The sequence below is a fragment of the Dendrobates tinctorius genome, unplaced genomic scaffold (assembly GCF_039654945.1).
Source record: "Dendrobates tinctorius isolate UK_male_01 unplaced genomic scaffold, ASM3965494v1 ptg000315l, whole genome shotgun sequence".
Taxonomy (NCBI): domain Eukaryota; kingdom Metazoa; phylum Chordata; class Amphibia; order Anura; family Dendrobatidae; genus Dendrobates; species Dendrobates tinctorius.
In genome coordinates, this window is record NW_027361982.1 from 3382922 (window position 1) to 3400110 (window position 17189).

At 47.3% G+C, this 17189-nt stretch overlaps 1 protein-coding gene across 2 annotated transcripts in view; it reads right to left on the reverse strand.

The window, feature by feature from the left end:
* Nucleotides 1-17189, reverse strand: part of LOC141073823 (class I histocompatibility antigen, F10 alpha chain-like) — an 86211-nt gene that overhangs the window by 22684 nt on the left and 46338 nt on the right. For both annotated transcript variants that reach the window (XM_073561283.1, XM_073561282.1), the window contains exons 3-4: nucleotides 7952-8230; nucleotides 3307-3576 (exon numbers count right to left, since the gene is read on the reverse strand). In XM_073561283.1, coding sequence (XP_073417384.1) covers nucleotides 3307-3576; nucleotides 7952-8230 — 549 coding nt within the window. The remainder of the gene's footprint in view (nucleotides 1-3306; nucleotides 3577-7951; nucleotides 8231-17189) is intronic.

The following is a 17189-nucleotide window of genomic DNA, read 5'->3' on the forward strand; positions in this document are numbered from 1 at the left end:
CAGCAGTTTTGCATTGGGAAAATCATTATGACCCTGCCTGTTTAATTTAGTCTGCAGTAAGTTCAGTACCTATCTGCCATCCAAGCATCCACACACTCCTCTTTTTTTCTGCTTCACTTTAAATTTTATATTTTAATCACTATATTCTTACATCAGAATTTCAAAGTGCAAGCATATCAATTTTGCCGCCTCAGCAACGGCTGTATTTACAGCAAGGATCTCATATTGTTTTGGCATACTCAAGTGAGTAATACAAGTTCAGTCCTTTTTTTCTGTAAATATACAAACGGGCTTATCCCTATTTAACCCTATATTATCTATCCAGCAGCTTTTTGCATCCAAACGGGATGCAACATACATCAGTGACAGTGTGAATAATCTCGGATACCGCCATACATCTCCTACCACGAGATCCTTCACACATTATCAAGTGAGTAACCGGTAACCGGATTTTTTCATTTCCCAGTATAGCGCGGTGTATTTCTTTATTTATAAGCTCTAGCTTCTTTTAACAGCCAGCGGCACAGAGCTTGTTATCCACCAGCTGCATCTGGGAATATTGGACCTTTTTCCTCTTTTTAAGTGGACTGGCGCCAGTGTGTTAGCTATAAACTTTTAAGGATAGTTACAGACTGGAGTAGTCCAGTTGGATGGTGTGAGGCAGCGACCGGTGTCACATGTAAGGGACGCTGTATGTTCCCCCCCAGGATGCGCACGGAGGCGTATTGAGGCCATTGGAGTCCATTGCAGTCACAGGCATGGCTGTGATTGCAATGCAGAATAAAAGTGAGTATAGGTCTTGGACAAGCTATTTGTCCAGGGCAGATTTAAGAAAACCTGCTGGGCTTTAATTTTTGAAACAGACTACAGGATGGTAGTGGAGCAGTCTATTTCCTCCCTTTGGCCTGGGTTTTCCATGTGGCCCAAGGCCACAGAGTCCAGTTAAAATCCCTGCAGTAAAGGGTTCAGGTGTGTCAGGGTCAGTGTCAATTTGGTTTTGCAAGTGTGCAGAGCAGAAGGCTCTGCAGAGCTCCACCTGTGTGAAGCAACACAGGCAAGCGGAGCTGAAAGGCCTGGCACCCACAGCGTACATGGCAGTGCAGTCGCCCACGGCAACGGTCTCGGATGTGGACTGGCATGTTGACCGGCTGCGATCTGGAGGATATGGTTCCCGGCTGCGATCCAGAGGATATCATGTGGTGTGTCTTGTTGTGATTTGGACATTAAAACACATTTTGCTTTGAACTTTGCCTCATCACTGCACAGTGAGGATACCGCTGCACTATATATGGTCGAGAATGCAGGCAGTGTAAACTGAGGTATACCCCAAAGCCTGCTTCATATGGACACAGGTGATACTCATCCTGCAGCAGCAGCACAAGGCGCTGCAGTTCCAGCAGCAGCAAGAGGCGCTACAGTTTCAGCTGTGTAAAGAGGAGACCCTTAAGGTGAAGGGTGAACAGTGGTGTCAAGAAGAGACCCCTAAGGTAAGGGGCGATCAGCAGGTGTACCAGTGGTCCTTTGCAGAGTCCCACCAGGTCTCAGGCTTATGACTTATTGCAGTTGGTAAAGGAATGGCTTCAGCCTGAGACCTTAACCCTGCTACAGACAGAGAGTGTGGTGGTCGGCCAGTTGGTAAGAGCCTTGCTGGCCGCCATGCAGCGTTGGGTGGGGCAAGGGGTCCTGGGCACTCTGGAACAGCTGATAAGTTAATGGTGCGTGGTGTACAGTCACTCAGGACTTTGTACCGGAGCATGGGAAAAGTCCACACACCACTGTTGGGGCTAACCAGGACTGAGCTCGTGATGAGGGGGTAACCCGAAGTGAGGGTGACAAAACTCCTGTTTCCCTTAAAGCAGCCCCAAGGTCTAGTTGTGCTGCAGTTAATAAGTGTTGGCGGAGTCAAGGGCCCAGATATGTGGCTGTCAACTGCCCTCTGACATCTCAACCCATGAACTGCGGGTATACTCGCCGTGTGTCTATGTATGCCCAGTTGGCCTGTACCACCACTACGGACACTGCCGGCGGCGAATCATAGCTGTGCTGGGTAATTGTCAACGGGTACCAAACGGATACTCTCATGGACTCAGGGAGCATAGTGACTTTGGTCTATGGGTCCCTTGTTGCTGGGGACAACCCCAAAGGACAGAAAGGGGAGGTGATGGGTATCCATGGAGAAATCCAGGAGTACCCGACCGCGGAGGTTAATTTTTCCACACCATGTGAGGACATTAAACATGTGGTGGGAGTGGTGAAGACTCTTCTATTTGGGACTGTGTTGGGAAGAGACTTGCACCTGTTCTGGTCCCTGTGGGAGACCAGGGTTATCCCTTACAGCTATTTTATTGTTGGCAACTAATATGGCTGCACTTCCGTCTTGTCATTTTTGAAAATAAACGACTACCACAACAAAACTAAGACAAAACAAGAAATGCTGTTATCTCATTAAGTGAATGAAACATTTTCTACCACACTGATGGTCAATGCTTCTATTTGGGTGGAAATCTAACATAGTAACATAGTAATTAAGGTTGAAGGGAGACTTTAAGTCCATCTATTTCAACCCATATCCTATCCTAACTTGCCCTAACATGTTGATCCAGAGGAAGGCATAAAAACCCCATGTGGCAAACAGTAAGCTTCACATCGGGGAAAAAAATTCCTTCCCGACTCCACATACAGCAATCAGACTAGCTCCCTGGATCAACACAATATTAATGAAACTAGTGTATATACCCTGTAATATTATACTTTTCAAGAACGGCATCCAGACCCTTCTTAAATTTTAGTAGGTAATCACTCATTACAACATCTGTTTTAACAAAGAAGAATGACACTTGCAGACATCCATTTGTTTCCTGCCTCTAATAACCTGAATCCCCTCTCCTTATCCCACCCTTCAGCTAAACTTGGTTGACGTGTCTTTTTCCAAATGTAATAAATATGTAACAATGCACCCCATTCAGGTGATTGGTACTGATCTTCAGTTGCAAAAATTTCTACAACAAAATCTGCTATGTGTGAATCCACTTCAAAGGGTAAAATGCACAATAAAAATCCTCTTAAAAATTTGACACGCTGCAAACTTCAGAATCGGCACCCAAGGCCGTTTATTCACACAAAAAATCTGCAATGTATAAATGAGACTTTTAAAGTCTCATCTGCCTAGCTGGTGCCATAGTACAGTCCATACGGATTGGGTTGCTACAACCCATGTGCTTTTACCCTAAAGAAGCTCTACACCGATGAAGAAAGAGGTTTTCCCAGTTTTCTTTCTGACATACAGGCCACATGGATCGTACTCACCCCACACGATTTTCAGTGGCTCCTCCAGGCTGCTGTGATCCACATAACAGAAGTATCTGTCACCATCTTTCGGGGTCACTTCCGCGCTGACCCTGATCTGATAGGTGCCATCAGGGTTGGGGAGGATGTTTGTGGTCTCATGTAAGTGAACCTCGTCCTCTCCATTCATCCACTTCACATCCACAGCTCGGGGGTGAAATCCATACACCTGGCAGTGAAGCTTTGCGACCTTTCCTGATACCCGACCTGTGACCTTCACTCTCGGCTGAACTAAGAATGAAAATGGAAACCATGAAAATCAAATCTATATTGATTGTAAAGCTTTTAGCACCTATAAACTCCTGTCTTTTTATTTCTCCTTTTTTATGCCTGTAAAATCATTATCATGGGATGGAAATCCACTGGTCCCTCTCTCTGGAACACTAGATCCAATTAGTGAACTGATAAGCCCCCTACTACAAAACCCCGTGTATGACCCAGAAATGCAAGATTTGCTCTGATTGGGTAAAGAACAGAGGTACAGCCATGGGTACAGTGACGTATAAAGCACCACTTATTATAATTAGATGGATATAAGTACATCGAACTTATGAAGACTTTATGATATGTTTATGGTTGAATCTACATTTCAATTATAGTGCCCCTGTCAGCAGGATTGTGCACAGTGACCTACAGACAGTGTCAGGTCGGTGCCGTTATACTGATTACAATGATACCCGTGATGAAATCCATCTTGTGGTTGTTGTTTAATCTTTATTTTCAGTTTTGAGTTAATGATATGCTCGTGGCAGATCTTAAATAGAGCTGAAGCTTTCAAATCTGGGGGGAAGTGGAAGAACAGGATCCTTTATGTCTTGGCGTCCTACAGGAGTGATGCTGCAGTACCGCCAAGGGCGCTACTACCCCGTAATGCGTGTGAGGATACAGAAAGTAAGAAAGGGAAAGTGCAGGAGGAATGCTGTGTGGACTGTAATGTAACTGATGTGTCCGGGAACGTTGAAGAACAAAGTAAAATCGTTGAGTTGACTTCTGAACCGGTATCTGTGTCCGTTATTTCAACCTTAAGCACTGAAACCAAGCGTGCAGAAGCTGGGTCACACCGCAGTGGAATCCCTGTCCGTGGACCAGCATCCCAAACAGGTACACCGGTAGAAGTTGGAAGTTTTCCTGTGGGAGGAAGCCAGGACACCAGAGCCCCGGTGTCCTCGGCTGCGACTACCGTCCTGGCCCCCTCTTACACTAATTAACCGGCCCGAGGGCAAATGCCTCTCTTCCACCTGGCCCAGCCCGCCCCTGGCTGCATTGAGCAGGAGGTTGGACATGATGACCCTCGAGGTCCCTTCCAACTGTACCCTTCTAGAACTTCATGATTCTACATGTGAACGGTGCTGGAAATGTGAGAAGACAGATGTGTCTCTTTTGTAATCTCTGCAGATGAGTCCTGGCTGGAGAAGTTGACATGTCGGTCTGGGCCAGATGGAAAAGACGGGAAAAGTGATTGACTCCACAAGAAAGAACGTCATCTGTAAGTCACCGTCTACAACTGTGCAGTAATCTCTATATGTCCTGCAGGACTGGTATCTACCACTATATACCACCATAAGGCGGTAATATCAGTGCTTATTTTCAATAACAGGGCGGTCATCTCCTGAGGTTCCCCTGTACCACCATAGTTATAATCATGATTATCTGGTTAAGGGCCACAGGCAGACACAGACAGAAAGGGGACCTGTGCAAGAACAATATATGATCCATTTGCAACCCAAGAGCTCCTAAAAATACAAAATTGCACCTTTTTTGGAGGTAGAAATGGGCCCCCTTACGTCTTGCACCCATGTGTGGCCGTGCAGGTTGCACCAATGATATGTCCTCCTGTTAGGGGCCCACTCGGATGTTTCGGCCACCCCCCCTGCGCTGAAACCCTAGCTACGCCTCTGCCACACCTACCGGAGACATTGACGTGTGAAAGAGGCCTAAGGTAAATTTTGCACAAATCTAGGATTTCTATTACATCCAACTCCAATCTGTATTCATGATTACCCCACAATGACCCCACAACCAGATTTTTATCCTGGATTATAATTCATAGAAAAAAAGTGTAAAAAATAGAAATTTCTGTCAGGCGCTTTCCGTTCCAGATGGAGACTCCAAGAAGAATCGTGAATAACCAACAGAGTGTCTCCATAAATGTTGACTAATGTGAAATTTTTCTTGTTTGTAAATAAAACTGGATTTATAAAAATATATTAAAAAAAAATTAAAAATATAAAATATATAAGTCAGCAACACAATGCGTTTCGCCATGACAAAGCCTTCATCATGTGTCATATAATATACAGTATATATAGAATTCATGGGAGAGGTTGAGCTCTCAGAATAGGTGCTCCTGCCTCACAATGCCATGGAGAAAACTAAAGTGTTGTACGTAAAGCCGTTCAAGAGGTAGTAGGGCAAATGAAAGCTTTGTCCACATTTTCCCTGTGAGGTCCCTCAAACAGCAAAGAAGGGAAGAACACAGAAAAGGTGCAGAGTGCTCCAAAAGGGGAGGATGAAAGGACACAATGCAACATTGAGGAACCTGCTCTGAAAAGTATGGTCTCTATATGAAGGAACCTTTCTACGTCCAAGGATTCTTCATTTTATTTCTGATTTACATTGATAATATATCCCCTTATTAACCTTTATATGCCCAACACAACTTACATATGTCACCACATTATTTCATGTGCCATTAAGACCCCAAATAAAACGACTTTAATTACTTGTTGGGGCACACGGGTTGCGTGTGTTCTCATCTTAATTGTCTGCTGCCAAATTGAATGTGAGGTTTTACGGCCGGAGAAGTCAGGATACAAATGCAAGCAATTGTGTCTCAAATGATTTCTGGTTTTATTGGCTGAAATGCAGAGTATTTATAGAGAAAACAAGGTGTTTGCATATTACCTTATCTAACACTTATAGCTAATGGTGCTGATTCCTGTGGGAAATGACAGGTGTGGAGACCTATACTCCCTAGTACAATCATAGATGAATCATGTCAGAGTCTACTGAAGGTTAGCCTATTGGCAGGATTAATTAAAGAACACATAAGCATTTCATTTAATACAGATTCAGCAAAAGCATCCATATGGATGTTATAATTTTGATTTTAGGATATATTCATATGCCATAAATTCTCTCCTTAGCATTATCTCATTATTTCCCTAGGTCATTTTATAACTTAGTGTCATGTTTATTGGGCTTCAAAATGTTGCACCTTCCATCCTGAGCTCTGCACTGTGCCCGAACAATAGGATCCCCCCTACATACCGGCCGACTGGTGTGCGCCGGAGAAATCACGTTCAGACTGTGAGGTTCTTTTCCTCCCGAGAAGCCTAACGAAAATGAAAAACTTGGGACTAAAGCAACGTTTTAAGTAGCAAAAGATCATTTTTCATTTTCGCTCCTCAATTTCATCATTCAGTCGACAGTTGTCTAAATTGTATGAGGGGGGGTTAAGATTTACAAAAAAAATTCTTTTTGGCTCAATTTATTACTTTTGCCCTTAGATGTTGGCCGGACCCCAGGGAGAAAGACTTTTCATTGATAGACATCAGTAATATGAATAACAGCAAATCAGAGCAAGTAAGATGTTCCTACGACACAGCGGCACACTGCTATAAATGGCAGACCACGCGGCTGTATGGGGCTAGTGAGTTGGACCTGTGACACTTCAGATGGAAGCCCACTTAGGACTTTCACCATGGGGCCCCATCATTTTTATGTATGCCCCTGGATTACAGATTTAGCTTCACAAGTCCAGAAGAAACTGATGACAATAGACCTGAAATCCTGCCTTTATACAGCAAATGCATCATATTTCCTGAGCAGCTTTATCCCATGTTCGTGAGGTCTCATACATGACACTTGTGCAGATCTGCTGTCATTAACTCATGTTTTTTAGCAGTCGAATCTTTGTCCCATTTGCACATTTGCATAATCCAAGGAAATACTTTGGAGCCTATAGTAGAAAACAAAAAGACCTGTTCTTAAAGGGATTGAGATTTTTGTTACCTCTGTAGTGCCATCTTTTCTAGAGACAAAGGTGGTATTACCCAAAATAAGACTCCATCTTCTATTTGCTAATATTGTGGCCCCTATGATGAGGAAATTTCTTTATATATTGGAATGATTCAGACTAGTTGTTAAAATATCAGCTAGTCATCAGAAAAGGAGCATTTGGCCCCCGATAAATCAGCATCCAATAAAGTCATTGCACCGTATTTCACTCATCTAGCATTACTGGCTGTGAATGTAGACGGGGGGTGTACATTTTTCTTTTATACTAGCTATTTTCGATGGGAACTGTGGCATTATTGATATCAAGGTTGGGGTTGGATGGTGTCTAGTATCATCATCATTGCATTCAAGGGCACAGTGTCTGGCACTATTAGAAGTTATGCAAGTTAGACATTTGGAACGAGCCAAAAAAAGTTAAGACCAAAATGTGTCGGTGCCAAACTCTGTAGAGATGTATCAGGGAGAAGTCTTGTCGTGGTCTGGGCAGGGTTGAGAAGAAAAGTACCAATTCACTATCTTTGAATCCACATTTAGTTTTGCTTTCATAAACTGCATCAATATGACATGTGTGAAGCATCATTATTACCTCTCCGCTCCAGATCTTTTTTTCCGTACTTAATGAACTTCTTCAGGCGATCAATACAGATATTCTCCAGGAAATTCTTGGCTGCCTCGCCCATTCTTACATCCAGACTGTTCCATCTCTGTGTGGTGATCTCGGCCTCACGCATTGTAGGGATATATGTCACTCTCTGTGTGTCAAAGAACATGTACTCTCTGCCGTCATATCTGTACAGCTGATACCCCGAGAAGCCACCGTCATCTCTCAGCACACAGCTCGTCATCACCTGCACAATGTGTAAACCTGCACAAACGACAGGAGCAATTACACGCGGGATATGGATATCATATTGGCCCTACTTTAAAAAAGTAACATCAAAGAATAATGAAAAGGGAGATGATAAAAGTATGATCCATCCCCGAAATGTTAATAAAAGTAAAGTGAGAGAAGTTATCATTATCTAAAAGCTATGACTAGTAAAGGATTCTGTAATAAAGAGCCCCTGTTTCTTCCATGCTTCTATAACCATCACATATACTTATCTTCCCGGACCCCGTCATGAGCATACTCTTCAGGTGGGCAGGATAGTTCTGTAGCCTGTAGGAAAGTGCAGAGTGGTCTCCACATCTTCACGCACATTGTGATGTTCTGCAATTTCCCAGTTGCCTTTTGATGGACTATATAAGCGGTGTCACAGTCAAGGCCATCACCACTTCTAACTCCGCTCTGTAAAGGGAATCCCTCACCAGGTTTTTGCCACCTAAACTAAGAGCAGCATAATGTAGAAGCAGAGACCCTGATTCCAACAGTGTGCTACTTACTGGGCACTTACAGAGCTCAGCTTTCAGAGAAATGCAGCAGATAAATCTGTGATTTCATCAAAACTGTCTCAAGCAGCCCAGAAAGTAACACATAGCTGGAATCAGGGTCTCTGCCCTACATCATGCTGCTCTCAGAAAGGGAAGCAGTAACCTGGTGAGATTCCTTTAATTGTCTTTGTGGTGGCTGTGCTGCATTCCTTGGGTTTGTGACTACAATCTCTTTATTTTATGCTGGTTAACTTCTTAATTGCTGTACTTTGCTACTTTGCAGAAATACCCACCATTGGTGGCTTCTAAGGGGAGTTCAATGGTAGTAATCCAGGCAGTTCACTCATCAGGTGCCAAAGTGTCAGTTCAGTTCAGTGTCTGCCTCTAGCTAGTCACGTCCCAGTTTGATAACCTGTGCATGAGATCACTCTATTCCTATTGTCCAGTCCTAAGGAGTTATTACCTATAGTTCTATACCCGGATTCTCCCAACCTCCGTCCTTCTTTACACTTTGAAAGCCTAACTCCATCTAACGACAATCCAGTCCACTGTCATGTTGCCATATAGCATCCTCCTGCAACTGGTGGCTGACACAGCAAACTCCACCTCTTCGTATAGAAGTTTATGGGTGAAAACCAGCGCTTCATTTGATCTCAGATTAGTTACCACAGGGGTCGAAACAAGATGTAAGAGTATGGCAGAGGAAGAAATACTCCCCTGAAGATATGTTGTTGTAATGCGTAATATAGTAGCGAAAATATGATGATGACTATAAAATTGAGGCAGCAAGCCCTGAAATTAACTGTATTGAATAGAAAGTAGAGGGTCCTATATCATCATAGTATGTGACCTAAGTGAGGGATACCAGGGTCAAACTGAAACACACACACACTAAAAGAAACCAGTTTCACTGGTGTGTGATGTTGCAGTGCTATACTTCGACCTGTGAGATCCTTATGTGGCGCCCCTGAGGCTCAGTCGCCACAGAGGTACTGCACCTCCTCCTAAGGTGTGGTGCCCCACCATCCAGGTAAGTTGGAGGCTCCTGACCACGCTCCAACACTCGCACCCCACACAACAGAGTAGCTCAGCAAAGCTACATTGCGGCTCCTTGCTTGGAGAGTAGCAGATCACCTTTGGTGGTTCCCTGCTTGGAACACGAAATGTGCTGGGAGGCGGGTGGAGTTGAGAATACATAAAAGAGCGGGAAGGTTTAGAATTACAGGTCAGTCTGGGAGAGGAAACCACTCAGAGAGGAGTGAGGAAAGAAGATCCCTGAGAGAGGGATGGAGGAAGGAGGTGCTGCAGCAGACCTAAGTGACCTGGGTCTGCTGGCACGGGAAAGGAAAGAAGGAGAAAGACATTGAACTGAAACCTGATCTTCCATAAGAGAGAGAGATTAGAAGGGAACGAAGGAGCAAAAGGGAACAGAGAGGAGGTGGGTTAGAGGAAGAACCCTGCCTAGAAGTTCTAAGCGCAAGGCCGGGGCCCGGTCCCCGAGGTTGCATGGACACTAATGGCTCTGCAGCAGACACCGGCGAAGTAGTGGGCTGTAAATGCACTACTCCCATCTAAGACTTGGCGGCACAACAGCAACTTGGATAGTGAGCTGGGACTCAGGAGTAGAGAGTCCCCGAATCAGGCTACAGCTGTCTGCTGTATGAGTAGAGTTCTTGGGAACATCTGTCAGGGGGCACTCTGGTGTAACTCAGTACTGGGAGTACTTCACACTTAAAGGCGCTATAGAGGAGACTTTCAGAAAGGCACATGTTGGCGGAGCGTTGGAAGGGAGCATTCTATCTTGCCTGGAGGTTGACTGAGTTCCTGACCCGGAGGACACGGCATGGAGGCAGGCACCTGTGTGTACTACAGACTGTGAGTAAAGCTTTGGAACTGCAAGCCCTGGTGTCCTCCATTCATCCTTGCGCCAACGCATCCAGCCACGCTACATCTGGGTACCAGCTTCTACACCGCTTGTGCCTCTCCTCTTCCCCCACATCTACACTGCCCTGGGGCTACAGCTCCACTTGTGGGGAGCATCACCATCTTGGCTGCAACACACCACCAGCCCCAGAGGATCTGCATGCAGCGTCGGCCTAACATCTCACTTGCCGAACACCACAGGTGGCGTCACGAACTATTCATTCAAATCATTACATTCCCCCCCATTACTTGGGTGTGTGGCGCCCAAAGGAGTATGGTCGCCACACTGGCTTTGCCTTCCTCCAGGGGAGGGTAATGCCAGGCTTGGAAGCAGTGATGGGTCTCTCCAGCAGTTAACCTAATGCATGCAACACAGTTCCACTCCGGGCCAGCAGGGGGAGCTCTGAACCAGGATTCTGGGGAGGAGTGTCCTCTGAGGGCCAGGAGGAAGAAGAGATCAGATAGTCTGCGGAGGGTGAAGTGTGCAGACGGGAGGTGCGAAGCTGAAAGGTTGAGCTGCAGAAGGCGAGCTCCCTCAGCTTGAGAGCGCACAGAACTGGAGCCTGGTCTCCACGGTGGTACGGATACTGACGGTCCTACCACAGATACCAGAGGAGTAGGAGGCTGTAAATGCCCTGCTCCCAGCAAAGGCTTGGGACACAACAGCAATTGACTAGTGAGCCAGGACTCAGGAGAGGAGTCCCCGAGAGAGGCTACAGCTGTCTGTCATACAAGTAAAGTTCTAGGAACATCTGAAGAGAGGCATTTCAGAGTAACTAAATACTGGAGTGCTTCACACTACAAAGCGCTAGGAAGGAGATTGCACAGCCCTTCTGCTGAGAGAGAATCCTGATCTGCTTCCAGGCTGACCTGCTCCAATACCATCTGTAATCAGGACTCTGGACTGCATATACTCAGTAAAGGTACAGAAACTACAACCGCTGTGTCTTGTCTGTTCCCTACGCTTTCGGCACTGCTACATCCCCGTGCCAGCTACCTCTACACTGCCCTGGGACTACAGCTCCACCCGTGGGGAGCTTTACCATCTAAGCTGCACATACCATCAGTCCCAGCGGATCAGTATGCAACGTTGGCCTAACACCATATTTGCCAAACACCACGGGTGGAGTCACGAACTATCCAACCATTAACTACATCTCCCCATTGCTTGAGCGCCCAGGGCCACGGACCGGGTCATCGCTGCTGTGATACATCCCCCTGACACCGGCCCGGTACCGAGTACCCCACAGCCCTGGGAGGGCGACCCAATTTGGCGTCACGACCCGGATTACGGATCCCGGTATCCCCGGGTCCTGTGTGCCATAGACTGTGTTTGTGAACTGTGTGAATTTGGCGCCATTTGCCGCCATTTCTGCGCTGCTTGGTGCGAGTGGGAAGAAAGAGGGGCGGCCTTCGTGGGCGGAGCCTGCCGCAGTGTGCGAAGATGAGAAGTGCCGCGCGGGAAGAGAGGACAGCCCGGAGCATCGGGCCTGCGAAGCGGCCGCCGGTGAGCTCCCGCAACCCCTGGCCCTGTCTAACGTTAACTGGGGGGGGAGAGAATGTCTGCGCCACAAGCCAATGCAGCGGCGGACGCCGCTGCCAACCCCGCGGTACCGCCAGGAGGAGCACCCGCCGCAGCGGTCCCCATAATGCCGCTATCCATGCCCTACATACCGGGAGCGGCCTGGCTACCGCAGTACTCGGGTGAGTCACATATCCTGAGTGAATTTAAAGAGAGACTGTGCAGCTTGTTTAAAGTTTACCCTCTGTCTGAAGACCAGAAAGTGAATATCCTGATTGGACAGCTAACGGGTGCAGGGCAGAGAGAAGTGAAAGCCTGGCAGGACACTGATAAAGACACTGTTGCAAAGATCCTGGCCAAGCTGAGAAGCACTTTTGACACCCGCACTGCAGCTGAAATTAAGATGCGGTTCTTTGGCTGTTAACAGAGGGCACATGACAGTATCAGGGACTATGCCCTCAACCTGCAGGAGGCGCTGCGAGCAGTTAAGCAAGTTGACTCTGATAGTGTGAAAGAAGAAGTCAAATTGTTGAAGGAGCAGTTCATCGAAGGACTCCTGTCCAGTACCCACAGAGGACAGTTACACATCATTACCCTGCAAATCCCTGATTTGAACTTTGCTGAGTTTAAGGACAGGGCTATCCGGGTACTGCAGGAATCCTCTGACAGCCGTCCAGCGCCCCCTAGGCGCCCAGCGATCACCTACCATCAGGAAGCTACATCCTTTCCTTCCATCCCTGTGAAGGCTGATGCCCAGACCCTGGATAAAGATCCAACAGAGTAGCTGTGTCTTCAGGTCCAGGAGCTGACCAAAGGAATGGCTGCACTCGCCAGAACTGTGCAGTCCCTGCAGTATTCCTCCAAAGAAAAGGTCCAGCTTGCTTCCAGTCCAGAGGATGTCCCGTGGCTCCGGAGGAGGAGAACCCCACCACTTCGAGGAAGGAACAACGATCGCTATGACCAGGACGGACGTCCCATCTGTCAGCGCTGCTACAAGGCAGGTCATCTGGCCAGGTACTGTCCTTTAAACGAGCAAACCCTGGGGCAAAGGGCCAACCCCCAGGAGTAGGTTCAGCAGGCCCAAAGAACTGGAGAGCCAAGTATGTGGGAGGGAGACCGATCCTTCCTGCGGTGATTGACGGCATCCCCATGAACGCTTTGCTGGACACTGGCTCCCAGGTGACCACTATGCCGTATATTTTGTACAAGAGGTACTGGGCTAATTCTGAACTCACCCATGGCCCAACTGATGAACTAACTGTAGTTGCTAGTAATGGTCTTACCTTGCCGCAGATTGGGTGCAAAGAAATTTCTGTTAAAGTGGGGCGGGTGGAGCTAAAGTCTCAAGGTTTAATAGTTGTTGATATTGACCGACGTGAATGTAATCCCATGATGACTCTTGGTACAAATGTAATTGAAAACTGTCTGTCCGAGGTTATTGTCTTGTTGCAACAGGTGGCTGAGACTGCTGGTTCCGGAGAACAAAGAGTCCTGCAGAAGGAGATCCGAGCCCTAATGCAAAGGCAACAGGTAGAACTCTCGGGTGGAGAGATTGGCAGCGTCAGAGTGAGTGATGCTTTTCCCATTGTAATACCCCCCAGATGTGAAATGTTGGTTTGGTGTCGGTCAGCTATAGGGCTCAGAGAGCAGGATTACCAGGCATTGGTAGAGCCAGTATATTCAGATAGCAGGCCCACTGTCCTGACAGCCAGAGGGGTGGTTGATGTACGAAAGGGGAGAGTACCTGTACGCCTTCTGAATTGTGGGGAGGAGGAAGCCACAATACCTCGGTACACCACAGTTGCTAAACTGCTCACTGTTAATAACAACTCATTGCAGGCAGCAGAGCCTTTGGTCTCATCCGATCCGGTGGAGGACAATGGCCCTGTGAAGCAGCTAGAAGAGTGGTGCCAGCAACTGCAGGTGGGTACTGACTCTACACCTTCATACCAGAGAAATGGGGTTTACAGAGTGACACAAGAGTATGAGCGGGTATTCAGCAAACACCCACTAGATTTTGGGCAGGCAAAAGGGGTGCAACATCATATCCCCACTGGAGACCATCCACCCATAAAGGAGAGGTACAGACCTATACCCCCAACACAGTACCAATGTGCTAAGAGTATGTTGAAAGAGATGAAGGAAGCTGGGGTCATTAGGGACAGTTGTAGCCCATGGGCAGCTCCAATAGTGTTTGTAAAGAAAAAGGATGGTACTATGAAAATGTGTGTTGATTACAGGAAAATTAACAGTATCACACATAAAGATGCCTACCCATTGCCTAGAATTGAAGAGTCATTAGCTGCACTTAAAACTGCTAACTACTTTTCCACCTTGGATCTCACCAGTGGGTATTTGCAGGTTCCCATGGCAGAGGCAAACAAGGAGAAAACCGCATTTACCACTCCAATGGGTCTCTGTGAGTTCAATTATATGCCATTTGGGCTCTGCACTGCTCCAGGAACATTTCAACGGCTGATGGAGTGTTGCCTGGGACACATGAACTTTGAAACAGTCCTGTTGTACCTGGATGATGTTATTGTTTTCTCCAAGACCTATGAAGAGCATCTGGAACACCTGGCCGAAGTGTTTGAAGCTTTGTCCAATTTTGGCCTGAAAGTGAAGCCTTCAAAATGCCACCTCCTGAAGCCTAAGGTACAGTACCTCGATCATGTGGTCAGTGCAGAAGGTGTGGCACCAGATCCTGACAAGGTCACGGTCATCCGGGACTGGACGAAGCCCAACAACCTCCATGAAGTACGCCAATTCCTGGGATTGGTAGGCTTCTACCGGGGATTCATCAAAGGCTCTACTGAAATAGCCACCCCGATGCAAAACCTTCTGGTGGGGAAGTCCAAGAAAGGCAAGCAGAAGAATTCCACATTTGAATGGACTGAAGAGTTGGAGAGGTCTTTCACCAGATTGAAGATGGCTCTCACAGGTGACGAAGTTCTGGCTTACCCAGATTATGAAAAACCCTTTGTGCTGTACACGGATGCCAGCAACGTGGGATAAGGAGCAGTACTGTCGCAGGTACAGAATGGAAAAGAGAGAGTGATCTCCTACGCCAGCAGGAAGCTGGGTCCCACTGAGAGGAACCCTGATAATTACAGTTCTTTCAAGCTGGAGTTCCTTTCCATAGTCTGGGCTGTCACCGAAAGGTTCAAGCATTACCTAGCTTCGGCCAAATTTACAATCTTCATGGACAACAACCCGTTGACCCACTTGGACACTGCCAAGCTAGGAGCACTGGAGCAGCGATGGATGGCTCGGTTATCCAATTATGAGTTTACCATCAAGTACTGGGCAGGGCGCAAGAATGCCAATGCTGATGCGCTATCCAGGATACCTAATCTGCCAGATGCAGGAGAAGACCCTGAGGCTCTGGAAGAGGTAGAATTGCCTCCCTTCCACCGGCCACTGGCGGCCCAATGTGCTCAAGGAGTGAGAAACAGGCGGCCTGGCTTGAAGGAAGTCACTCTGAATCCGTTGCCCCATCATGATTGGGCAGAAGCGCAAGATAATGACCCTGCAGTCCGCCTGGTGAAAGAGCTGCTGACACAAGGTGACTCACACCCAGAGTTGAATGCTCCTGAAGAAACTCATCAGTTGTAGAAGGAAAGAGGTCGACTGTTCATTTATGAAGGGAAGCTGTGTCGGAGGAGTATCAATGCCCGCACACATGAGCTGGTCTGGCAGGTGGTGGTCCCAAAGAGAGATGCATCAATGGTCCTAGAAGCATACCACAATGGAGCTGGACACTTTGGATGGAAGAAGTTGGAAACATTGCTCCGAGAGAGGTTCTACTGGACGGGCATGAGAAAAGCCATTGAGGTGGTGCTGGGAGTGTGGACAATGTAACCTGCGCAGAAATGATCGAGACAGCCAGAGAGCTCCCCTACAGCCAATCATCACCAAACAGCCACTGGAGTTGGTAGCCCTGGACCATGTGAAGTTGGTTCCAAGCTGGTCAGGCTACCTCTATGCCCTTACCATAGTGGACCACTATTCAAGATTCCTGGTGGTTGTGCCGGTCAAAGATCTAACGGCCAGGACCGCAGCCAGAGCGTTCCAGCAGCACTTCTGCAGACCACATGGTTATCCTGAGAGGGTGCTGACAGATCAAGGTCCAGCTTTCGAGGCAGAAGTGTTCCATGAATTTTGCAACTTATATGGGTGTAAGAAGATCCGGACAACACCTTATCACCCACAGACCAACGGCATGTGCAAGAAGATGAACCAGGTAGTGATTGATTTCCTGAAGACATTGCCCTTGGAGGAGAGAAATCTGTGGCCAGAAAAGTTGCCCAAACCGGTGGACCTCTACAACCATATCCCAGTGAACTCTACCAACTGTACTCCAGCATACCTGATGAGAGCAAGGCCTGGTAAGCTGCCTATTGACTTGGACATGGGAGTCCTGATGCCTGAAGTAACGTCACCAGATGCTGACTGGGACAAGGAGAGGCAGCAGCAGTACAGAAGGGTAAAGGAGTGTGTGGAGAGGAGTCTGGCTCAGGCAAGGCAGAAGCAGGAGAGACTTTATAACCTAAATGCACCTGCTGTTCCTTTTTCGCCGGGAGAACAAGTTCTCAAGAGAAAAAGAAGACTGCATAAGCTGGATGACCAATGGGAAGAGGAACCTTACACCATTCTGCCCTCCAACTTCGATAATACCAAAGTATGCCTTGTTAGCAAAGATGGAGGAGAGACCTCAGCAACGGTATCCAGGGATCACTTGAAGTTATGCCCTGACCAGTTGAAAGAAAAAGCGGGAGGAGCAGATAACATCCCACCTACAGAGGAAGAAAAGACAGTCAGTACCGTGCTGGGAGAGTTCCCTGCGAATTGGACTAGAGTTAATGATGCAATCGTGGTGCCGGTGTTGTTATTTCCCCAAGTAGAAGCACAGGAGAATAGGACTCAAGAAGACCTTGAAGATCGAGAAAATCAGGCAACAGAGGCCACACCAGCAGTGGAGCCAGAGAACCCTCGTCCTGCCAGTGGT